Here is a 23,448-nt window from a genome sequence, read left to right on the forward strand (position 1 = left end):
GACAAAAAAAATTTACTATCATTCTGTAATTTGCAATGCAATACATTTTCTTCATATAAAGGTACACAAGTCTAATCTTATTAATAACAATAACTTTTTTCTTTAATTTTTCTTACAATCACGTATATACATAAAATCTTAATAATGCATTTAAAAATAGTAACTTATATGCGTGGTGAATAGGTGTATAAAAACATCAGTGAAGGCGCATCACTCACACAGTTATTATAAACTTCTACTGGTGTCTCTCTCTTTCTTTCTTTTTGTTTCTTTTCCTCGCTCTCGTATTCTCTCTTCAAAGCAAAATTTATTACATATATACAATTGCAACAAGTTCGAGTTGAATTTATTCTACTATCATATAGCACAATGTACAAACAATACACAGGCTCCAAAAGAGTTTTCAGAGTGCTCTTTCATTAATTGTTCTACTGTATACAGAAGTGAAGAGTGCGAGTATTTCAATTCGTAGACAATAAAATGTGAACTATATTTTTTTTGTCAAGGATTCCTTGATGAATGAATCCTCTGTTCTACCAAACTTAAGCATATTCAACGATACACTGAAGAAAAAAAAACAAAAAACAAAAGTTTTTCGCGTCTCCATTTCCTTTTATTTCGTTTTCTATAGTTTTTTTTTAGTAAAAAAATAGCTCACTTCAGTATACTATACAGTTTACTGCTTTTTTTTTTTTTACATAACACCATGTACGAGATTGATGTTTTGAAAGTGACCAATCGAATTTAAATCTCAGAAGGTTTAATTCGCAAGATCACTGGGACGCTGGTACATGGCAAAATTGCTAGTTCTGTGACAACAGCTGTCACGAAATCGGCCGGAGTCACGTCGTATGTGATGTTCAAGAGATTTAACGTCTTCTTTGCTCGCCACTTCGTTAACAAGGACTTCTTGTTGTTGTGCGGTCGAACGTTTGCGAGATCGTCTGCGTTATCTAAAACAGGAAAAAAAAATATCGAATCATAAGAATGAAAAAATAACAATTTAAAAAACATAATATATATATATATATATGTTTGAAAATTATATATTATACCTAATTCATTGCAAACGATAGAATCGGTCAGTACTCGTTCGGATGATTTGTGCGTTTCGCATGCCACTAAAACGGGAACGTTAAAAGCCTTCGCAATCAGAGCAATTTGTGCGGTACCGATTCTCGACATCACCGCTCCGTTAGCTAATATCGCATGAGCGCCAAGAAAGACTTTGCTTACCTGAAGATCGACATGAGTTAATACTTCAATTCAACTTGATAAAAATAAAAATAAATATTTTATCGCTTCAAGACAATAATATTCAAAAGTATAAATTCGAAACATTATTTCTCAGAGGTATAAGCTAACTTTTGGAACTGAGTAGTGCTGTATTGTATATTGAAGAAAAAAGAAATTCCGGAATCATTTATGGTTCCGTTCAAAGAAAAAAGAAATTCTTTTGTTTTTTTTAACGGAACCATAAATTATTCCGGTCGTTTCGGATACAAAGAAAGAGAAAAAAGTGGCATTCTTTCTATTCAATGTTGAAAATGAGACAACATTAAAATGACTCGGAAACAAAAAAAACCAGAAATACGTTTTTACAACCGACTTTTTTTGTGTCGAATTTGTGAGAATCCCCGTAGAGAAGATCCATTCAACTGTCAATCCGAGAAATAATTTAAATTCTTTTTTCTTTTTTTTTCTTTTTGCGATTTTGGTTACTTACTTTTGGCATAACGAAGCTGACAGCATTAATGAGCACGTACGAGCAATCGAGTCCGTATTTTACTAAACGTCTTAGCTGTTCTTTTCCTTCTAATCGCGGCCTGCTATCTACCACAATCACGCAAAACTGTTTGCCCGCATCGTGCGCATCCACCAATATTTTATAGATTAAGGACGAACTGCAAAGTTTTGGACAATAATTGGACATGTTCAAATACTTTCTGGATTTCAGAATTGTACACACAGACAATCGAGATAAATAACACTCACAAGCCGTATATTAAAATAACATTTCCATTCAATATTTTGCTTTCTATTCTTTGGGATATCGCCTCGCCAGCCAATTGAATCTGCTCCGAAATATATGTGTCTATAATATCTTGCAGTTTGCTCTTTGACTGGAAAGATGAAAGAACGTTACGTTATGATCAATGTTCCGAATTAAAAGAAAGAGAGAAGTAATTTTACTACAACAACAAATATAATATATTTACTTGTTCGTCCGACCACAAAGACGAGAACCGTGTCATCTGCCACTTGAGATGACGCACCGCATTTTTCATCGAAACGGCCAGCGGTCTGCAATGATGCAAGTACGCCAGTGATTCTTGCAAGTGCGCTTCGAGACCGCGAACGAAATCGGCCTGCGCTGGTTTAACGAAGTCCCGAATCACTTGTTTCATCGCGGCCAGAAGCGCGACGCATCTCGCATTGCTGCCGACTACAATCTTATTGGCATACTGAGCACCTAGTCTAATTATTGCCGGATGTATACTCGAATTTATAGCTACGTTAAATGACGAAAGTTCTCTCTCGTCGTACAGGTGTTTAAATAAATTAAGTTTGTGTGCGTTTTCCTTCGTTTTACTCTTTGCGACGTTTTTCTTTACCGAACACTTGGACACCACTGTCTCTGCACATGGCTTGACAACGACGGGGTTGACTGCTGGTTCTTTGACGTTGTCCTTCTGCAGTTTCGCCGCTCTCTGAGCCTCTTGCTTGGCTCTTCTCAACGCCCGTAATTCGGCCTTGCTCTTACCTTGTTTCTCATCGCTTTTACCTTCGGACGTGCCAACCTCCGCAGGCCCGTTTAGACGATGATCCTCGACTTCCTTAGCAGGCTCTTCCGGACCGACCCGCGACTCTTCCACGTGACTCTTCTTTTCACTTGGTAATGATTCGCTTTTCTCGGTCGAAGCACCGCTCGTTGTCGCACACTCGACACTCGCATCTTTATTCGTTTCCGCGGCGCAATGATTCTCGTTTACATTCACGTCTTTTGCAATTGTCTCCGGTATCTTGCAATTGGCCGTAGCAGCTGGGCTGATTGCTACTGCCACCTTAGCTTTCGCTTTTCCTGCCTTGGCCGCTGCCTTGGCGAGCTTCTTCGCCTCGCGCTCCGCCTTGATCTCCTCTCTCGTCTTCTGCGGCACGTTCGCTCTTCCGTCCGGCTTCTGCGACATCTTCGTCCTCGTTCGACTTGCGCAACGATCGAGGATCAAATGGACAAATCAACAAATCTCAAATATCAACATCAGAAACAGGACTGAGCGTGGCACAAGGTGTGCATGGTGAAAGTCATTGGAAGTATACTTCTCTAAACGGAGCATGGAACTCATGGAAGTACGGAGATATGTGGTAACGAAAGGCCGATATTTCACAATAGGTCGAAATCGGACGAGATTCGATTGGCTAGTGGCGCGCATGCGTAGTGTTAACGGGTGCGTTCAGACAACTCAACAGTTGCACAACGGTTGAGAGATAATTACTTCTGATTGGATCATACTTTTGGACCCGCTAAAGATTTTGAAGAATAGTCCTATCGTAAGTGATGATCTCTCAACCGTTGTCTGAACGCACCCAACGTCCAAAATAACGTTTCGAACGCTTCGAATCTATTCGCAGGATTTGCAGCGCCACATCGACCGCAATAATCGTGGAATTCACCCCGCTGCTGATGTCGAATCGTCGCGACGATATGGAAACATCGAGCGAGACGAGATATTGTTGATGGTACATACTCCGAGAAACTGGAACTAGAGATCACACGAACAAGAGCGTGAAGAAAACGTTCAAATTTTAAGAGCGCTTCAAAAATTTCAGTGTCGATCTAAACGGAGGGGGCGACAGCTGATTGGTTTGGGTGACATTTCCGAGTGAACTCCGTTACGAGAGAGGATGAGCGCGACGGCCAAACAAAGGTTACAGGATCTTCCACCCAAGGGTGGCTACGGTCCCATACAAACGGACCGCGTGAAACTGCGGAGTATTCTCGGCGGTAAAAAAAAAAACTGCAAAATTTTCATCGTTACTTCTCAATTTTCACACGTGCTTGTGTCTCTAATTCGTCGTTAAAGATTTAACGTACGTAAGAGAGAATTACGTAAGAGTTTCATGTAAACAACAAAATTATAACTTTTCTTTCAGCAAAGAGCTCGATCGCGCTCTTCATCGCGGCCTCGTCTTACGGATTGTTCGCTTATTATCTCACTTTTCTACGAAACAGACGTAACCAGATTGAAATGAGAAGCGCGCGTTTCGCTATATGGCCAGCTCTGATAGCGGAGAGAGACAGAGCGTAAGGATATATACATGTTATGTTTTTCAGGGAGTTGTTTAAAAAAAAAACAAACAAATTTAGAAAATAATTTTGAATCCCACAAGATTTGTAACTATATTATAATTTTTTGTTGCGTTCGCAGCGTCCTGAAGCAAATGAGACGCAATCGGGACGAAGAGGCGGAACTGATGAAAAATGTCAAGGGATGGGAAGTCGGAACGTATTACGGAGAACCGATATATTACTTGGACGATAAGGATCAGTACAGAGAGCCGTTGTTCCTGGAACATTTTGCTCACGGTGATCCTGCTATTGTTAATCGGCGTGCTTACCGTCATCTCTTCACATAGGAACATTCAGGAACGTCTCCCCGGGATTGCAACGCGATGGGATGTGACGCAACATGGGTTGTGTGAACCATAAGTAATCGGTGCAAGTAGTCTTGATAAAAAAAAATAAATTAATATAATTGTTGCAAATCACGTAAGATTTATAGATAAGTTTTGGAATCCACAGGTCTTGTGGAGAATAAAAACGTCCATGTGAAAACATGTATAAAATACATCAAAAACAAGTTTCTTTGCTCTTCAATTTTTGTTATTAATTTTTTTATTTATCTGACGAAGAGTTCAAATAACAGAACTCTGTCTTTTCGTGTCATTTCGATCCGTCTATAAACCTGATCTCGCACGCAAGAGAAAATTTAAGAGTTGCTTCTATGCGGGTTTGTTTTCTTTTCTCGTAGAATGTTAGATAAAGCAAACTATGTAAGAGAGATAACGTTTGAAAAAATCTCAAGATAAGAAATGTAAACTCCAAAAGTTACAACCAAGAAACGCTATTTCTATCGAAAAAGAGGAGATTCCAAAGTTTCTTCCCTAAGGTGTCCCCTGTCTCTAATCGGTCAGAGATCTTGTTCCAAGTTCCTTCCAGGTTTGTTTTTGCTCTTCGACAACTTTTGATCTTCTCGCTCGAGTTGTCCGTTCTCTTTTCGCTTTGATAAAATTGTTTCGCAAAATAAAAACGCAGCGTTTTGATAAAAAAAAAAAAAAAAAGAAAAAAAAACTTAAAAGTCGGAGCGAATGCAGTCGCGAAATGAGCGAATTCGCGATAAGACGCGAACAAAAACAACGCGACGTTGCGTTACGCAATCCTACGAGCAGCGAGAGAGATACATATATCCGATAAACAAACAGTAAATAAAAAACACAAGCGTGATTCATTGACGAATGAGGATGAGTGTATGTACAACGTGTTCCGCTTACTCGCTAGCTTTTGGGCTAGATCGCGCTCGAGAATTTATCTCGCGAGTTTCCGCCGACCGCGCCGGAGCGGCGCGGCCAATGATTAATTCGCGCGAGCGGTAATCGCCAATTGATGGGGGAGCGCGATCGAAAGGCGCACGTGGATCGCGCGCGTCGGTATATGTATATGTATTACGTCGTCGCGTATAGAGAAAACGTGCGTGCGTGCGGCGCAAAAGCCGCGTGTCCGCACGTGAGTGCGCGCGCAACGGTGTGTCCTTGAATTTTCCGCCGTTCGGAAAAGCAGGTAGCAAACGGCAACAGGAAAATACAATGAGATTTTCGTTAACGCGGCAGCATGCCCGTCCGGACCTATCGCGACGTTATTCTACGCGTCGGAACCCCCGCTGTAACGTCGTCCCGCCGGCGACGAACAAGTGTCTGTGTACATACAAGATGGCGGCGTTCGGAGCTTTCACCGTCACGAAGATCGCCAGGAAGCAGAAGCGAGCAGCGACGACGGTGCATCTGCGGCGACGTGCGTGAAGTGAAACGAGGGGCGATCGCCAACGGCGAGAGAGCTCGACGAGGCGAGCCGACCTCACCCGACGCGAAATTGTGACCGTCGGCCAACCGACGACCGACCGACCGACCGACACCGGTGCGGCGCGGTACGTGAGCACACACGTCGTGGCGTGACGCGGCGTGGGGAAGCGCGGTGTGTGGTGTGGTTGCAGTACGTTGCCTAGCCCCGGGTGGAGCGGTATCGCAGCGGGCCGAGGATCGCAGCGACGTCTCGAAAAAGGAAAGATGCACAAGGAGCGGAAAGAACGGCACATCGGTGGGCATCACCCTTAGGCCAGTGGTCATTTTTGCGCCCAATGGTTCGAGGTAGCGGTCGAGAGATAGTTGTTAGGACGACAAGACAGAGATCCAAGACGCAACGAGGTGTGGAAACCTCGAGAGCGCCGCGTAACAGATAGACGACGAGCGTGGAATTAAGGAAGCGCGGATCCCGGGCAGCCGCGGTGTGTGCGAGTCGTGTTGAGTCGACAACACGCCGTCGTCCATCGTAGTTCTCTTCGTCGAGGCATTACGAGGTAACGACGACTCGGGAGGAGGAGAAGAGTAGGAGGAAGTTGGTTCGGTTGTGCGAGTGAAGGCAACAAACACGCCTCAGTCTCTCTATCGTGTTGACGTCGTCGTCGACGTCGACGACGACGACGACGACAGGGACGACGACGACGACGCTAGCTGCGAGAAAGAGAGAGACGGCGAGAGACGCGAATTTTCTCAAGAGACATTGCGATGGCGACGATATCGATAACTACGGCGCCGACGACGACGACGACGACGACGACGGCGACAACGACGTACACGGGATCGACGTCGACTTTGGTCACAACGACCGAGACCACCATAGCGATGGAGCGGAGGAAGTCTTACCACGAGCTTTGTCGCTTGTGCGCCTCCTACGACGCTGTCAGGATGGACATATTCGGCCAGGAAGGCAAGAACCGGCAACTCATCGACAAAATACAGATATGTTTGCCGTTCAAGGTGGGTTTTCCTGTTTTCTTGTTTGTATTCTTCGTGATCTCTCTCTCTCTCTCGAGATTACCCTGTTCCTCATTTCGTTCTTTCCTCCTCTCCTCTATCTCTCTTCCTCCCTCTCCCCTCTCTGTTTCTCTCTCTCTCTCTCTCTTTCTTTCTCTCTCTGTACGTCTCTGTCTCTGCTGTCTCAACGTCGTTCTTCAATCTCCGTCTCTCTCGTCCTCTTGCAATCTCTCTCTGTCTCATTTACTCCGAGCTACCTTCCTGTGGCCCTGCACGACTCGTCCTCGATCTCATTCTCCCGAGATGAGAGAACAAGAGTGAGCGAGCGAGAGAGCGAGAAAGAGGAAGAGAGAGAGAGAGAGTGTGTGTGCGCGCGAGCGCGTGAGAGAGAGTGAGCGAGCGATAGAGAGAGAAAAAGAGAGAGAAAGAATTTCACGAGCAATTCATCCGGCGTCGACGGGGCGTTAGTGGGTGAAGGTTTTCTTTCCACCGCCGCCGCTGCGTCGTCGCCGTCGGCCATCGCGCTTGCTCGTTTACGAAGCGGCGTCCTCGATGACGAATTCCACCCAGCAACCGTCGCTTATCGTGGGTCTCTCCGCGATGGCGAGGTCGTTCCAACGCAAGAAGGAGCGTCTCGTCGCGCGACGTCCGGACGACATTTTGTTCACCCGCCACGGCACGTTTATCGCATTCTCCGAGACGCAGTCTCGACTTTTATGCATTTTTTCGCCGGCCGCTTTGTTAAACGCGCACAGCGTGTGACACGTGGCGAATTTGCTTCTGGCACACACTCCAAAACTCCCTTTACGCACACCTGCGCGTTTCAATAAATTTTCACAACGCACGTGCACACCTCCAGATCCTTCCTTTTGCCATTTTAACTATTGTATTTTATTACATATTTAAAAAATATTTCTTACTTAATAGATTTTTAATCAACTGCGTTTCACATGAGTCACAATATTTCAGAGATATGATCGAGCTTGTTTGTTTTTTTTTTTTTTTGTTTTTTTTTTTTTTGAGAAATAAAAGATAGAATAATTATTTTTTTTCCTTTTGCTCAATGTTTATATCTGATTTTAAAAGATTGCTCGATGAATTTTTGTTATTCATTTAGGAATGTGAATATAAAATCATTAAAACTTATTTATTTAATTATTGTATCACACATTCGTGTGATTTGATCATTTATTAATTATTAATAACAAATATTAATCTCACACGAAAAAATGAAATATATTTAACGTGCAAAAGCTGTAACAAAACAAACAAATTAATATTAGATCCAAGAAATTGACACTTGAAGTCTAAGAGATACATCTTTGAAACAATTTTGCAATAATTATCCTCTAAAATTATTTGGATATATTGTATGGATGTGGTTAACATTTTCAAAGTTTATTTCCAAATATACATTTCAAATTATTGTATCACGTTAACTTAGGAATGTGTTTGCAAAATGAGTCATTCAATCAATTTAATTTGAACACATTTGAATAAATTGAAACTGCGATTGTTTTTCCTGCAAAATATCGTCTTACTCATTTTTTTTTTTAAATCACAATTTGCTGCACAAGAGTGAAAAGATGTTTCCAATAATTATGAAATAAATAGACTAGCAGAACGATTTTTTGAGACAAGATGATTTTGTTTATTTTGTTTATTTTCTCTCAACTCCTCTGTTTCTCTGTCTGTCTCAAGTTTGTTAATTGGTATTTCAAAATGAAAAAATTAATAGTGAATACTTCAGAAAACGACACACAAAAATTTGCGCTAATTGAAAGAGAGATGAAGATAACAATTGAAATTTTATTATTATTATTACAATTAACTTGTTTATCGCTTTAATAAATTTTACACACAATCTTCATAGAAACAATAAAATTGTGTTTCAGATAGTGGAAGATGATCGGTTGCCGAAAGTTTTGTGTTATCGGTGTATGTACAATTTGGAAAATTTTTATGACTTCAGAACCGCGTGTGTAAATGCAAACGCTTGGTTGGAGAGGAACAGGCCAAAAGAAGATGTAAGTGACCTGATCTATATTTAGTGAAATTCTAAGAGAATTCCTTTCACGTTTTGGTGTGTGACACAATCTTTTCAAATTCTGATTCTACTGATGTTAAAAGAAATGCAAAGCGGCTTTTGCTCTTTGACTTTTATGTTACAAATTTCATTGATATCCTATAAAAAGTTCACAAAAGTATATTGTCGTTGCTATACGTATATATATAGGTGAATGACGCGCAATGCGATGAGATGCGTACGAAGCTCCTGAGGGAAAACATGCCGGTGCTCATACCCGAGGCACCCGTGGTCAATCCTAACGCGGCGTTGGGCACACCTCCGCGTTTGAATTCCGACGGCGAGGCGGATCCCGAGATAGAGGAGATCATTGACACAAGCGAAGGTACGGACGAAGGTACGAATATTTCATTCTCTTTTTTGTTTCGCAAAGTAATTTTTTATTCTCCACGTGTGTATGTGTGTGCGTATGTGTGTGTGTGTGTGTGTTTTATTTTTTTTTTAACAAACCAACAGTAATCGACGATTCGGAAGACCGGCGATCGGAGTACGAGTACGAGATGGATATGGAAACAAATCCCAGTGATTTTCTGGAGATGACGCCAATGGTAACCGAGGAGAACGAAGAGGATTGCGGCGCGAACAACGCGAGTGCCCCGATCGTTCAGGACACCGCGACGGTTCTTCCGCACACGTCGCAGCAACACGAAGTCTACGTTTGCTCTCTATGCAACAAAGCGTTCAGCTCGAAGGGTCACTTGTCTTTGCACGCGAGGATACACGCGGGTGAAGGTGACGTGATTGGCGAGCGAGTGATCACCGACGATCATACTTCGTATCAGCGGCCATATCAATGTGATCTTTGTCATAAGTCGTATTCAACAGCGAAGCATCGTTGGGGACATGTTTCCACAACGCATCGGTAAGTAAAAAAAAAAAAAAAAACCTTTTTGCATTTAACACTGTAATTATTACACATGTATAAATTATTTAATATATTATTATACATGTATATAATCTGTTGTATTCTATTACGAAGTGTGATGTACTCACACACGTTGTTAAAAAAAAAAAATCCCGTTACAATTGCTACATTTTGACAAACAAACATCCACACAGGGGACATCCTGCGGTGACGTGCGCGTATTGTTCACGCATATACTCAACGCGCTACAATCTTGACGAGCACATAAAGTCACGGCACGCCGGTCTACCGCCAAATCCCGAATTGTCGGTTTCATTTTCCCGCGCTAACGATAACGGCAATTATCAGTGCCAAACGTGTTCGATGGTGTTCACGGACTTCGCCGTTTTCAACGCGCATCGTCAAATCTGCATGGAAGAGCATCGTACGGATCTTCTTGAGCAAAACGAGGCGCAGACCAATAAGAATTTAGTTGATATATCCGACGCTTCGAGCGTGGACTCGGACGATGAGAACAAAGACTTTAAGAACGCCGAAGCTAAACTGGCGAAAAATCCACAATTGACTATATTGAAGCACGCCTTGACCAAAGGAGACAGTTTGAAACGTAATCACGACGACGCCGGCTCCGCATCCATTTGCAAACTCAGGAAAATCACCAAGACAGGTAAGAGAGACTTGATATCATCAAAAAGTTTACGCGAAGTCGTGTCGCTCTTCGCACGAGCGAATGATTGATCTCGAACTTTTTTATTGTGTCGTAACGTTTATTTATCTCGCAGATGATAGCGACATTAATTCTCAGAAAAGATGGTATTGCGAAGTTTGTCCGCAAAGTTTTGCGTCGATAGACAGCTTGAAAGAGCACGAGAGTATACACGACGCCGAGAAGCCTTTTATTTGCGTTCTATGTAAGAAAGACTTCGGCGTTAAGACGTCGTTAATAAAGCACATTATGCAAGTGCACGGCGTCGATCCCACTCCGATCGTCAACAGTAACAAATGTCTGAAGGCGTTGTCTCAGGATTGGAACAATCAGATAGACGTAGGTCTTTATGAACACACCGAGACGAAGGAGGAACCGCTGAACTCGTCATCGCCCGAGGTGAGTGTGCGATTGTGTTAGTTAGTACGTTTTTTTTTTTTTTTTTTTTTTTTTTTTTTTTTTTAAATATCGAAAACAACGTCAATGTAAACGTGCGTTATGTTACAAACACAGATGACTATGGAAAACGACGACAAAGACTTGAAAGTTGATCCGGAAAACGAGTCGGTGGAAATTGAAACAGTATTTATATGCGAGCTTTGCGCGAGGGATTTCAACGACAGAGCGTCGTTGTGGTTACACATACGAGCGACGCACAAAGAAATTGCTGGTTTTGCGTGCGGAGTTTGTCTGAAGATATGCACCGACAACATACAGTTGCAAAATCATCTAAATATGTATCACGCGGCGTCGAACCTCTTTTTATCGGTACAGAGAAGGTACGTCTATACTTTTCTGCAATTTTTATGTGTTGTGTCTTTTACATGGTTTTTGTTCAACTTTGTGTGAGAGTGTGCGCGCGATTATTCAATCAATTAAATGAAAGTTTTTTATTATCATATCGTTTATATAAAACAACTTGTTACTTTAATAAGATAAGATATATGTATGTTTTTTTTTTCTAACACATGGCTTTCTACACAAATGTTGTTATTACTGCGCACAGGTATAGCTGCACGATATGCGGTAGACAGCATGACTCGAGGAAAAAGCTAATCGCTCACGTCTCTATACATAATCTCGATCCTACATATGATCCTGCACATTTTGTACGATTAAATAGCATATATTGTAATGACAACCTAAACGGCAATGATGGAAACGAGCAAGATTTCGATGGGGATGACAGCGAAAAGGTCGATTGTTACATTTGTTACAAATCGTTCCCGAACGAGGATCATCTCATACGACATCAGAGAAACGCTCACAAGGTCGGTGAAATTGTTCCGAACAATTGATATAATCATAATTGCTCGGAATAATCTAATTTTTTTTTATTTGCAATGTTGTGAAACGATTCGAACTTGCTTGTTGCTTCAAACTGTTCGAATAAGTCGAGTGTGCGAATTTTTTGTTGTCTGTGTTTTAAAATGTGTCTGTAAAGAAAAATTAACAATGTTGTAAATGTTTTTGGAATTTTGTTTGTTGTAGCCTGAACAATTGGTTCCATTGGGAGACGGGAACGCGCAGAGCGTCAATGGCAATAGTAATAGAGCACAGTATCATTTATTCTTTGTGTGCGAGGTGTGCGGCAGTTCTCACTCGAGCAAATGGGAACGTTGGTTACATATCAGTAGCAAACATAGCAACGAATCTTCTATTAAGGTAAGTTCGAAAATTAAAGATGTTTTTTTTTTAACGTTTTATCTTGTGATTCTATCGTTACCCTGTGTTATTGTATCGTCATTTCAGTGTGAATATGAAAATTGCGAGATGCTATTTGCCACGAAATCGTTGCGCAACGACCATATCCAGCATCATGTGATTCAGGGTCCGATACCGAATACGTGCGAGGTGTGCGGTAAGCTCTGGCCTACCCGCGTCGATTATTGGAAGCATATGATGGGCGTGCACACGGCCACGGTGCCTTTTATCTGCGGTGTTTGTCTGAAAGTAGTTGCGAATGTGTTGAAGTTGCAGGCGCACGTAAGGGCGAAACATTGGCCGTTGACTAATGGTGATTTTAGCTGTGATATTTGCGGTAGACCATATTCCAATAAATCGAAGATGTCGCGGCACAGAAAGATTCACGGCCTAGAAGCGGCGCTGGCTGCGGCAGCTGCGACCGCAACAGGGGAAGGGGACAGGGACGTCGTGTGCAACAGTAGCTTCAATGAGGCGACCAGCGAAACGATGATGATCAAGCTCGAGCAAAACAACGGCGCCGCCGCGGAGGTCGAATTGAATTGCGAGCAATGTCCCAATCTGAGCTTCTCGTCCTTGGACAGTTTGTGCATCCACCGACGTTTGGTGCACGGTCTTTTCCCGTGCGATCTGTGTGTCAAGTTCTATGGTAGAACGTCGCATTTGTGGAAGCACGTGAACCGAGTGCACAAAGGCCACGCGGACGTGACTTGTCCGTATTGTTCGAAAACCAGCGCGTCGAGGGATCATCTGGCGGCGCATATCGCGAAGAATCACAGATACGTGCCCGCGATCGATAAGGACAGTCAAAACTGCGTTACTTCCAAGTCCCTCCAGAACGTGGAGGACGGCGTTCAGCATTACTGCGAGAAATGCAACAAGGGATTCCACAAACGTTATCTTCTGCGACGTCACATGAAGGGTTGTCAGAATTATCGCAAGGATCCGGGCGCGTTGCTGACTCGTTGCAGAGCCTGCGAGAGAATCTTCAAGGATCGCGCGAGTCTGCAGAAGCACATCGAGAATCATCACAGCACGTACACGTGCCACTTGTGCAACGAAACGATCACATCTAAACTGGGCATTATGACGCACAACCGCGTCAATCACATGGACCATCCGGATCTCACGTGCAGCCAACCGAGCTGCAAGAAACTCTTCCGTACAAAGGAGGATCTGGAGTCCCATAGGAAGGATCACAAATATCACAGCAATCCGAACGTGTGCGATTTTTGTGGCGACACAGTGGAGAACAAGCTGAAGTTGAAAATGCACGTGCTTTCGTTACATCGAAACGAGATCGGTGTGTCTTGCGGCGTCTGTCTCATTCCCATGAAAGATCCGAAAGATCTGAAGAAACATGTTGAAACGGAACACAGCAGCGTTCTCACCAAACCAAATACGTGTCAGGTATGCGGCAAGCAGTACGCGTCCAAATGGAAGGCCTTTGATCACACCAAGAAGTGTCACGGGAAAGTTTTCCTCACGTGCAAACAATGTCTGGCGGTCTTCACCGATGAGAATAACATACGCGATCATTACGAATACGTGCACAACGTTCCGAAGGATCAGTTATCCGTTTTCGAGTACAAAATGGACATCGGTGCGAAGAGAGATGGTCACGAAACACCCGACATCGTCGTGAAGGAGGAACCGGACGATCTGGAGTTCGACGAGGAGATATGCGACGAGAGCTCGAACGACTCGCGCAAACGCAAGCGAAACCCGAATGATACTTACGACTGCGAGATGTGTCCGGAGATATTCCTGAACCAGGACACTCTCGCCAAGCATTACCAGAATGTTCACAACACCGATCCCATTCGCATGTTCAAGAAGTTCAAGGACATCGGCGACAAACGCAAGAGAAATAGAAACAACTTCGAGTGCAAGAATTGCAAGAGACAATTTCCGACGAAGACTCTGTTTTGGAATCACATAAGCACGTGCGTGCCGCGAAATTCAATGCGCAGATACGATTTCGCGAACAACATACCGACGTCGATTTTGGAGTCTCATTTGAAGAACAACAATCAGATTCAGCGGGAGGAGCTGATGCCGCTGACCAACGAGTCCAATCTGAATATTCCCGATTTCAATTTGTTCGAGGACATCAATATGCAACTGTCGGCACAGAAGCCCGTGCCGAATCTCATGCCGTTGTCGCACATGAAATCGGGGAACGGGAAATGTTCGAGGAAGGATTCGCGCAAGGTTTACGACGAATCGACCAATACCACTTGCACGTGTGAAGTATGCGGCAAGCAGTGGCCCGCTAAGAAGCACTTGTGGCAACACTTGATACGCTTCCATCGTGCTGAAGCCGCGGTGACGTGCGGCGTATGTCTGAAACTGTGTAAGTCATACGAAGATCTGTCCGATCATCTGAAGGCCGAACACGCCCCAGTTTTGTCGCCGGAGGGTAACAACTTTACTTGTAAAACGTGCGGCAGATATCACAACGCGAGGAGCAAATTGCTGTTGCACATGAGCATTCATATCGGAAACTTCCGATGTCAAAAGTGCCAGCAGGGTTTCGCGAGCGAGGAGAAGCTCGGTGAACACGCGGCGATGGGTTGCAGCGTCAGGTCGGAGTGCGAGGATCAAGCGACCGCGGATGAGGACAACACGAAGAACGACAACGACGAGAAGGGTAGTTTGATTGCCGACGAGACGTCGGCCATCGAGGAAGCGGAGGAAGAAGCGGAGGACTTCGAATCGGAGGGCGTTGAAAGCAGGGACATAAACGACGAAGAGGACAGCAACAGCGAGGAGGAAAACTCGGAAAATAGCGACTCGGATAGCGCTAGTAGCAGCTCGAGCGACGACGAGGACGAAGAGAAAGAGGAAGAGGAGGAAGGGGAGGAAGCGGAAGAGGCAGAAGAAGCGGAAGGAGGAGAGGACGATGAAGACAATGAGAACGAATCCGGGACGAGAACCACAAGCAGAGCGAGCGACAACAGTGTATCGTGTTCTTCCGAGAGCGAAGATTCCGACATGGATGAAGCGGAAGTGCGTACCGTGCAAAAGGAAGCGCCCCAAGTGAGCAACATGTTCGAGACGCGTGACGACGATATCCAAGAGAATTTGACAAGTGCTGAAGATCAGAAAACCGATCTCGCGTCCGTTCGAACAGACGTGGAACAGACGAGACCAAGTGACGCGAATGATCTATTGGCTTCTGGCGAACCTATGAACGTAGATAAATTTGATACGTTGCATCTTGAAAAGTCGTCTGCTAAAGCCGCGACGAGCGACGTGGACTTGTCTGACGATAACGAGGACGACGACAAGGAGGAGGAGAACAACGAAAACGAGGAGGAAGAGGATGAAGAAGAGGAAGGCGAAGATGAGGCCGAGAGCGAGGACGAGACCGAGGCGGAAGAAGAGGAAGACGAGGAGGAGGAGGAGGAGGAGGATGACGACGGGCCGCCAGTGCTGAGTCCGATAATGCCTTTGTTGCAAGAAAACGAAGCCGAGGAACATAGCAACATAGATCGACACAAGCTCAGTCCGATGGTCTCTCTTAACATGCACAAAGATTTGGAAGAATGCGAAATAACGGAAGTACAAAACAGCGCGGAGAACGCGGACCCGTCGTCGAACGCGGCCACTTTCTACGCGGCTAACAACAACGATCTGTCCGTAACGTGGCACTCGGACTCGGACGACAACGGCGAACGCGATTGCGACTCGGACATCGGAGACAAGGATGTGATAGTGGTGAACAACCAGTTCGACAAGGCGTACGAGAAGATGGAAGTTGACGAGGACGAGAACTTCGTAGAGGATTCCATGGATGAGAACACGATGGACGACGACAGGGACGACGGAGCTGACGAGCAACAGGTGCACGAGATACACAATCTCGACGGGACCGTGTTAATGGTGGCGAACGACGCGGAGGGTAATCAGATATTGATAGAGCAGAACGTGTTGGATATTGAGAACGAGGATTCAAACACCGAGATGACGCAGTACATTTATCCGGAGAACGCTTACGAGATCGTCGAGGAGGATTACGCGACGCGCAACGAAGCCGAGGACATGCAAACGGACGAGATGGGCGGTGATGTGACTTACGTTCAGAACACATCGGAGAACGAGGAGGACAGCATGGAGACCGGAGACATCGAGGAGAATAGTGACGAAATACAAAAATAGTAGAACACGAGTGCCAAACTGGAGAGAAATTACAGAGTTTTGTAATAAAGTGTAAGATATATATGCATATATATATATTATATATATATATATATATAAAAATACACACACCATTTTTGCCGGAGCCAATGAGGATTTTCCAATGAGGAGGAAAGTGAAGAAGAGAGAACATCTGTCATACGTACCTTGAAAACACAAATTGAGATTGTACAGTAGAGTAAGTAAAGAGTATTTGTTTAGGAAGTGGACAACTTTTAATAGAGTATTAAAACGAGAAGAGAGAGTTCACGATGTGTGTGTGTTGTGTGTATGTATGTGTGTGTGTGTGTGTGGAGGAACATTTTTATCATTGATCTGCCGCCGCAGAGGCATTGCGTCCACAATTTCCGCGCGATATCGCGAAGCTTCCTTGGGGAAAAAAAAAAAAAAAAGATGCGACTCGTTTCACACACGGTGTACAACAGAGTTTGAAATTGTCAAGCGGGTGCACCACCAATGTGTGCACAAGCGTTACACGAATTATTGCGACAAAGAGTTACGATTTATAGTATCCTTTTTTTATGTTTCTTGCGATCAAAAAAAAACAAAAAAACAAAAAAAAAACAAAACTATCGAAGAAGATACTTTATGTGGAATATTGTTTATTTGCGTATTTCGACAGCACTTTTTTGACAATAATACACTTTATCTAGTAGTTTACATGTTGTTTCTGCGCGATGTTCGTTCGTAGGACAAAAATAGAACGCGGACATGTGTGTTGGAAAACTGATTGTTGCGAAATTAAACTAATAACTTCGTAAGTTTTAGAACTGCGCGCAGCAGAGATCGTCATCGTCTGCGTATTAATTTAAAAGTGCTTTTGTTTGCGTTATGGAAAAAAAAAAAAAACAGCGATTGTCTGGATCAAAAATTGTGCATTAAAGATCTTTTGAATCATTCGTCTGTGTGTGTTATTTTTTTTCATTCGATATCAGAGAGAGAGAGAGAGAGAGCGAGCGATGACAAAAAATTAAACGTTTGAAACGAATCTGCGCGTATGTGCATACGTAAGGTCCGAGAAGAAGCAACCGAGTACACATCCGACAAACCACTTTTTATGTCGATACAAGCGTTGTTAGCGCCCTATTAGAACACCCTTTCTTTTTTTCGTTAGTGTAACGAGAAGTGAAACAAGAATCGTGCATTCTCACTATATATATTTTTATGAAAGTAAAAAAAAAAAAAAGAGGGAAAAATAAACACATGTTAATGTAAATAATAGCTTTAATTGATTAACTTGTATAGTTGAGTGAGAGTTTCAAGCGTGTTTCTACGGTGTGCATGAGAGCGCGAATATGTGTGCATGTAAATCGAACAATACAGAGAGTTGTAATTATATATATATGTATATACATATACATACATACATAAATACACATATAGAACATGTGCGTATTAAAAAGAAAAAAAAGAAAGCGATACCTCGATTACACACACATATTAATGATTAGTTTGATATTAAAGCAATGATACACAAGTGCTTTGTATTATATTAACTTAATTTAGCAAATTGATTTTAATTTTCGGTTTGAGAATCATAGAAATATGGATTTCTTTTTAATTGATAAGAAAACAAAAACAAAACGTAGGTTTCAATGTACGTTTCCGTTTGGATGGAGAGTTCGTTAATATTTCGCACATTTTTTTTTAACGCGTGCGTAGTGACGTAAGTTTAGTAGATAAAGAGTTAAATATTAGATATTAGCGTGAGAGAGAAGAGAGAGAGAGAAAGAGAGAGTTTGTGCGTGTAAGTGTAAGAGTGAGAGAGAAAGAGAGACATGACGGTGTTTGTTATATCGTCGATTTCTAATAATACCAACGATCTCTTTTTTTCCTGATTATTTATTATTGTATTCATTCCAAAGTAATCTCTGAAGTGTGAAGACACCGCGGGAGAATTTCTTTTTTTTTTTTTTTTTTTTTTTTCTTCCTCGTATTATGTTATCCTACATAAACGATTATCCGCTCGAGGGAGATAAATGTTGCAGAGTTTCGAAATTCATGAGCATTGACGCTCGTTTTAAAAGATGATTGTTAAACCAAAGTTGAACTTTGGTTTGTTTTGTTCCCATCATTATATAAAACGCTACGATCTCTCTTCGATGCGTCGTTGTTATTGGACACACATGTAATTACAAATCGGCGCGACAAAATTTTTGTCAAATGCTTATCACATTTTTTTTTTTTTTTTTTATCACAATGATCGGAATACTAATACGAAACGCGACGAATATGCGCGATGTTACGTGTCACAAGCACGATACATCCTAGATGAATTGTAGATCTTATATAATCATGAGCGAAACAACAATCGTTTAGTCTGGAATTATTTTTTAAAACGTAATTGAAGATTATTGCTCCTGAAAAAATGATGATGATTTTCTTCGCTCTGTGACGAACGGTCCGTGTGTGTTATGTCATAATACCAATTGTAATGAGGACATTTGTAATATAGCATAAATTTTTATCATTCTCTGTATTTGTTCACGACACAAATTACAATAATTATTCTCCATGTGTTTTTGCAGAACGAATCGCACAATTTCTTCTTATCTCTCCCGAACTCGCTTTTTGACTTTCCTTGTGCACACGACACCGACCATCGCTCGATGTGACGGAAACACACATTTTTGTTTTCAATAAAAATTTATATCAAATTTCCCTGGTGGACGCTACGGCGCAACATGCGAATCGACCGTATTGAAGGAATTGATAAAGGAACATAATTTGCAATAATACGCGTCTAAAGGATTAAGAATTTATAATTTGAAAATGCAAATAAATTATATACAAGTTTCGTGGATCTACGCAACTTTTTACGACGAAGCAAAAACAAAACACTAAACTGACAGCTTACATGTTAACATGCAAAGCCAGTTTTAATGAGAAATAATTAACAGACTGAAGTTTTTTGCCCTTAATCACTGTGATTTATGTTCGTGTTATCGCGAGTTCACAAAAGAGTGCAACTGTTTTATACGTGTGCGTGTGTGTACATGTTAGACAGAACAAGAGAGAAAAAGAGAGAGAAAGAGATAGCGCGGTGTTGCGTTGTCATCCATAATTGAAGACTAACCAAGTGGATTTGTTGTCTGAGGTCTAAGCCTTTTGTGTCAGTTCTGCGAGGTATCTCTCATCGTGAACATGTCGGACGATAGGATAGCTGTAAACGTAAGCGAGGGAAAGTTGATCGGCATCATCGAAAAGGAAGATGTTTACGGCAATAAGTATGCCGCCTTTCGAGGAATACCCTACGCCCAACCGCCAGTTGGCGAACTCAGGTTTAAGGTGAGCGCGACGTTCGGTCGTAAGAACGTCCTCGGGCATTCCCAGCAGCGTCACAAAAATACGTTCCCGTTTCCCTTTTTTTTTTTTTTTTTTTTTTTTTTTTTTTTTTCGCTGTGTAAAAGCGGGACAGCTGGAGAGCGGTCGTTAAATTTTCTACCACTACTGATTTCTCCAGCAAAATTATCATCCTCGCGGCATACATCAAAGTTTACATATTTTCTGTTGTATTTCTAAATTTTTTTTATTATTAATTATTGAATCTCCAAAACCACCGTTAAAATATAACTGTCGAGTTCCGGACGGCTATTCGGATTCAATTCCAAACTGGAATGACATCGACTTTATGTCGATTTGTTTTTCTTTTTTAAGAAAAAACGATAAAAGTAAAAATATCACTTTTCTGAGTGGAATCGGTTCCGAAAAATTTCTACAACAAATTAATTTTGGCGATAACACGCCAGCTCTATTCTGGCACTTGACAAAAAAAAAAGTCTTGCTGTAGTTTATTTCGATGTAAAGTTTTTTTCGCTACAAATATGTGTAAAAAATATTTATTTTACTTATATGTATGTTTTATTTCGATTTAACAAGAGCGATTACATAAGCTGAACTTTATCCGCGAGCAGATAACACATTAATCACATGAATCTGATAACGCATATAGATGAAAAAAAAAAAAAAGAGATAACAACGTGGAAATGATGTTGAATACAAAATGTACTGTTGCGAGTCGGACACAAATACACTTATAATATATTCGATGTATCGTTGCAACGAGACGCGGTATGCAAATTTGTAAATTGCGCGTATAATTGTTGTCACAAAAGAAATAAAATGTACGAGCGAATGAGAAATATAAAATTTATATATCAGAGAGTCTCTCCGACACGGTTCAAAGACGAGTAATTCGATAATTGCAGGATCCGGTACCACCGAAACCGTGGCCCGGCGACAGAGACGCCTCGAAATACGGAAATATCTGTATTCAGCAGGACATATTCACGCAAGAATTTGATGGCGACGAGGACTGTCTTTACCTAAACGTGTACACCACAGACATCAAACCTCAAACCAAACGTCCTGTGATGGTATGGATACACGGCGGCGGATTTTATTTAGGTTCTGGAGATGCTAAACTATACGGTCCCGACTATATAATCCAGAAAGACGTGGTATTGATCACTCTGAACTATAGACTGGGCGTCTTCGGTACGTTCGACGACCGTGTATCCAATATTGTTATCAGATATAAAAAGTTCAGAATGTTTATCGTTGGCCAAAGAGAAAATAATTACCGAAAATCATCAAGTTTGTGAATATGTTGTTTCAGGTTTTCTCAATCTGTACGACAAAGTGGCAACTGGCAATCAAGGTTTGAAAGATGTGGTCATGGCGTTGCAATGGGTCCGGAAGAACGTGTCGCAGTTCGGCGGAAATCCCGAAAACGTGACTATCTTTGGCGAGAGCGCTGGCGGAGTCATTGTGCATTGCTTGACTATATCCTCATTAGCCAAAGGTAACAGAAGCAGAGATTTATTAACATGCAGATAACGTAAAGTACAAAATACAAACTGGTAAAGCTGCAAAAGGTGTTAAACACTTTCTTCTACGACGTTCTTCAGGTTTATTTCACAAAGCGATATCGCAGAGCGGCGTCGCCACATGTCCCTGGGCTTTTGCCGATCGAGAGCCTCGCCCCGCGGGTTTCCAGCTCGCTGAGATACTTGGCAAAAAAACATCAGATCCGAAAGTAGCTTACGAGTTTCTGAAAAGCATCGATGCAAAAACACTAAGACAAGCCGAACTAACAACTTTTCAGACAGAAAATGTTAGCACCTGCGCTTCCGTGATTGTTATATCGTCGCGATGCATTGCATCGATAATTAATGGTTTTTCCCGCAGGAACGTCGGAAACTCCTGTTCTTGTTCGTACCAAGTCTGGACTTGGAATCGTCGAGTCCATTCTTCGCGGAAGACTTGCACAAGTTGGTACAACGTGGTGTCAAAGTGCCGTTTCTCTTAGGTTACACCAGTAATGAAGGAGCAATGTTCGTGGGTAACGACGCATTTAGAAAATAAATACATTCAATTTTGTTTTTTTTTTTTTTTTCTAATTTGAAAAGAAGGTTTCCGCAAAAGTCACGAAATTAGAATAGAATGTTGTAAAATATTGTTTTAAATTATCGCGCGACATTTCTGTCGACAGCTGAGAACGTCTCTACACAATTGTTTCAGACAGGAGCAAACAAAATATTGAAAAACTCAATTCCAACTTTAAAAGAGCTGTACATCCTAGATTGCTGTCTGAGTTACCGCAGATACCGATTACGGTCGAAGAGCTGCGATTTCTGTATTTCGGTAACAAAGCGGTGTCGGAAGAAACTCTGCTGAATTACTCCGCTTTTCTCACCGACTCGGTAATGATACGCAACATCGTGCAAACAGCCGATATCCAAACGAAATCTGGCAGCAGACAAACGTATCTGTACGAATTTGCATACAGATCCGAAAATAATCCTATGAGAATGTTCTCAAACAACCTTCCAGGTAATGCCACATTTTTTTTTAGTTTGTTGTCATTTTTACACACGCAAAAAGAAGAGAATTTGCACACTCTCTCTGCGAGAGACAGATTTCCAAGTAAATTTGTTTTCGCAGGCGCGTGTCACGGTGAGGAGCTATTTTTCTTATTTTATCCTCATATGATAAGAGACATGGGGCTGTCAACACCCACGCCCGACTCGGACGATTACAAGATCATCAAGTGCATGACGCAAATGTGGACGGATTTTGCTAAAACAGGGTACCACAGACAAGTTTTTTCTCCGAATGTTTTACGTTGAGACAATCTTATTCAAGTGTCTGATAATTAATTTGTTCTGAATGATTTATATAATTCAGGAATCCAACGCCGGCTCGCACGAATGTAACTCCGGTTAAGTGGAAACCACTGAAACGTGGAAATTTGTGTAATTATTTAAACATCGACAGTGAACTTCGGGCGAAAATTTTCCGCAAAGGAGAACAACGTTGGGACTGGAAGAGCGTAAAAAATAAGCTATAATTCTGTATGATCTCTTTGCTCAAGTGCTCTTGTCATTACATTTTAGTTTTTTCTTCAGATTTGGTTATTTGTTAGGTTAGGTTTCCTTTGTGCCAACATTTGGACAGGAATTTGTGTTTTTGTTTTAGAATGTCTTTTATATCTCATTTGTTCTAGATCCATTAAATGTAGTATATATATGCGTTTAAAATATATTTTACGCGGATTACGGGATATCTCTAGAATCTTCTCTGAGTGCGAAAATTGCATTAATCATTTGACTCAATGTCGCATAGTGAGAAGGAACACAATTCGATATTGAATACATATAATATATATATATATATATATAATATAAAAATATATTTTGTACACAAAAATAAATATATATTTTTTTTTAATCTTACACAATCTATGTAATAGTACTTACTATGTAATTTTATCACATTAGTTCCACCTCTGCAGAG

At 42.0% G+C, this 23,448-nt stretch overlaps 4 protein-coding genes across 7 annotated transcripts; 3 read left to right on the plus strand and 1 right to left on the minus strand.

Moving 5' to 3' along the window:
• Window positions 1-26: 26 nt before the first annotated feature.
• Window positions 27-3,435, minus strand: LOC109854239 (translation initiation factor eIF-2B subunit delta). Its single transcript, XM_020427123.1, has 5 exons — window positions 2,220-3,435; window positions 1,996-2,123; window positions 1,727-1,904; window positions 1,056-1,236; window positions 27-953 (listed from the first exon to the last, which is right to left on the minus strand). Exons 1-5 carry the CDS (start codon window positions 3,186-3,188, stop codon window positions 745-747), a joined length of 1,665 nt encoding a protein of 554 aa, XP_020282712.1. The 5' UTR covers window positions 3,189-3,435; the 3' UTR covers window positions 27-744.
• Window positions 3,436-3,631: 196 nt separating this feature from the next.
• LOC109854242 (NADH dehydrogenase [ubiquinone] 1 alpha subcomplex subunit 13) lies at window positions 3,632-4,876 on the plus strand. Of its 2 annotated transcripts, XM_020427126.1 has the most exons (4): window positions 3,632-3,738; window positions 3,829-4,003; window positions 4,153-4,303; window positions 4,428-4,876. In XM_020427126.1, exons 2-4 carry the CDS (start codon window positions 3,904-3,906, stop codon window positions 4,633-4,635), a joined length of 459 nt encoding a protein of 152 aa, XP_020282715.1. In that variant the 5' UTR covers window positions 3,632-3,738; window positions 3,829-3,903; the 3' UTR covers window positions 4,636-4,876. The 2 variants fall into 2 exon arrangements, with proteins under 2 accessions (XP_020282715.1, XP_020282716.1); XM_020427127.1 differs by lacking the exon at window positions 3,632-3,738 and having other exon boundaries at window positions 3,745-4,003.
• A 1,381-nt stretch (window positions 4,877-6,257) lies between these two features.
• On the plus strand, window positions 6,258-19,356 carry LOC109854296 (zinc finger protein Xfin-like). 3 transcript variants are annotated; one of them, XR_002250209.1, is made up of 11 exons: window positions 6,258-7,089; window positions 8,982-9,113; window positions 9,323-9,509; window positions 9,629-10,034; window positions 10,232-10,704; window positions 10,820-11,142; window positions 11,257-11,522; window positions 11,750-12,014; window positions 12,235-12,408; window positions 12,496-16,828; window positions 19,179-19,356. XR_002250209.1 is itself a non-coding variant. In XM_020427219.1 (10 exons), exons 1-10 carry the CDS (start codon window positions 6,838-6,840, stop codon window positions 16,609-16,611), a joined length of 6,594 nt encoding a protein of 2,197 aa, XP_020282808.1. In that variant the 5' UTR covers window positions 6,258-6,837; the 3' UTR covers window positions 16,612-19,167. The 3 variants fall into 3 exon arrangements, 2 of the variants coding, with proteins under 2 accessions (XP_020282808.1, XP_020282810.1); XM_020427219.1 differs by lacking the exon at window positions 19,179-19,356 and having other exon boundaries at window positions 12,496-19,167; XM_020427221.1 differs by lacking the exon at window positions 19,179-19,356 and having other exon boundaries at window positions 9,323-9,497; window positions 12,496-19,167.
• Window positions 19,357-19,705: 349 nt separating this feature from the next.
• On the plus strand, window positions 19,706-23,306 carry LOC109854298 (esterase E4-like). The gene is made up of 8 exons (XM_020427223.1): window positions 19,706-19,938; window positions 20,859-21,147; window positions 21,269-21,454; window positions 21,561-21,766; window positions 21,841-21,994; window positions 22,174-22,485; window positions 22,597-22,741; window positions 22,840-23,306. The coding sequence occupies exons 1-8, from the start codon at window positions 19,795-19,797 to the stop codon at window positions 23,000-23,002; spliced, it is 1,599 nt and encodes a 532-aa protein (XP_020282812.1). The 5' UTR covers window positions 19,706-19,794; the 3' UTR covers window positions 23,003-23,306.
• Window positions 23,307-23,448: the final 142 nt, after the last annotated feature.

This window comes from Pseudomyrmex gracilis, unplaced genomic scaffold (assembly GCF_002006095.1).
Source record: "Pseudomyrmex gracilis isolate BER0280 unplaced genomic scaffold, ASM200609v1 scaffold_62, whole genome shotgun sequence".
Taxonomy (NCBI): domain Eukaryota; kingdom Metazoa; phylum Arthropoda; class Insecta; order Hymenoptera; family Formicidae; genus Pseudomyrmex; species Pseudomyrmex gracilis.

Excerpts from the sequence above, each read along its gene's own strand:
- LOC109854239 (XM_020427123.1), bottom strand. The coding sequence starts at position 3,188 with ATGTCGCAGAAGCCGGACGGAAGAGCGAACGTGCCGCAGAAGACGAGA. Across the intron at positions 2,124-2,219 it reads CTTTGTGGTCGGACGAACAA|TCAAAGAGCAAACTGCAAGA; the intron begins GTAAATATATTA and ends TCATCTTTCCAG. Across the intron at positions 1,905-1,995 it reads GTTATTTTAATATACGGCTT|TTCGTCCTTAATCTATAAAA; the intron begins GTGAGTGTTATT and ends AAAACTTTGCAG.
- LOC109854242 (XM_020427126.1), top strand. The coding sequence starts at position 3,904 with ATGAGCGCGACGGCCAAACAAAGGTTACAGGATCTTCCACCCAAGGGT. Across the intron at positions 4,004-4,152 it reads ACTGCGGAGTATTCTCGGCG|CAAAGAGCTCGATCGCGCTC; the intron begins GTAAAAAAAAAA and ends CTTTTCTTTCAG. Across the intron at positions 4,304-4,427 it reads ATAGCGGAGAGAGACAGAGC|CGTCCTGAAGCAAATGAGAC; the intron begins GTAAGGATATAT and ends TTGCGTTCGCAG.
- LOC109854296 (XM_020427219.1), top strand. The coding sequence starts at position 6,838 with ATGGCGACGATATCGATAACTACGGCGCCGACGACGACGACGACGACG. Across the intron at positions 9,114-9,322 it reads GGAACAGGCCAAAAGAAGAT|GTGAATGACGCGCAATGCGA; the intron begins GTAAGTGACCTG and ends GTATATATATAG. Across the intron at positions 9,510-9,628 it reads AAGCGAAGGTACGGACGAAG|TAATCGACGATTCGGAAGAC; the intron begins GTACGAATATTT and ends ACAAACCAACAG.
- LOC109854298 (XM_020427223.1), top strand. The coding sequence starts at position 19,795 with ATGTCGGACGATAGGATAGCTGTAAACGTAAGCGAGGGAAAGTTGATC. Across the intron at positions 21,148-21,268 it reads CTATAGACTGGGCGTCTTCG|GTTTTCTCAATCTGTACGAC; the intron begins GTACGTTCGACG and ends ATGTTGTTTCAG. Across the intron at positions 22,742-22,839 it reads ACGGATTTTGCTAAAACAGG|GAATCCAACGCCGGCTCGCA; the intron begins GTACCACAGACA and ends TATATAATTCAG.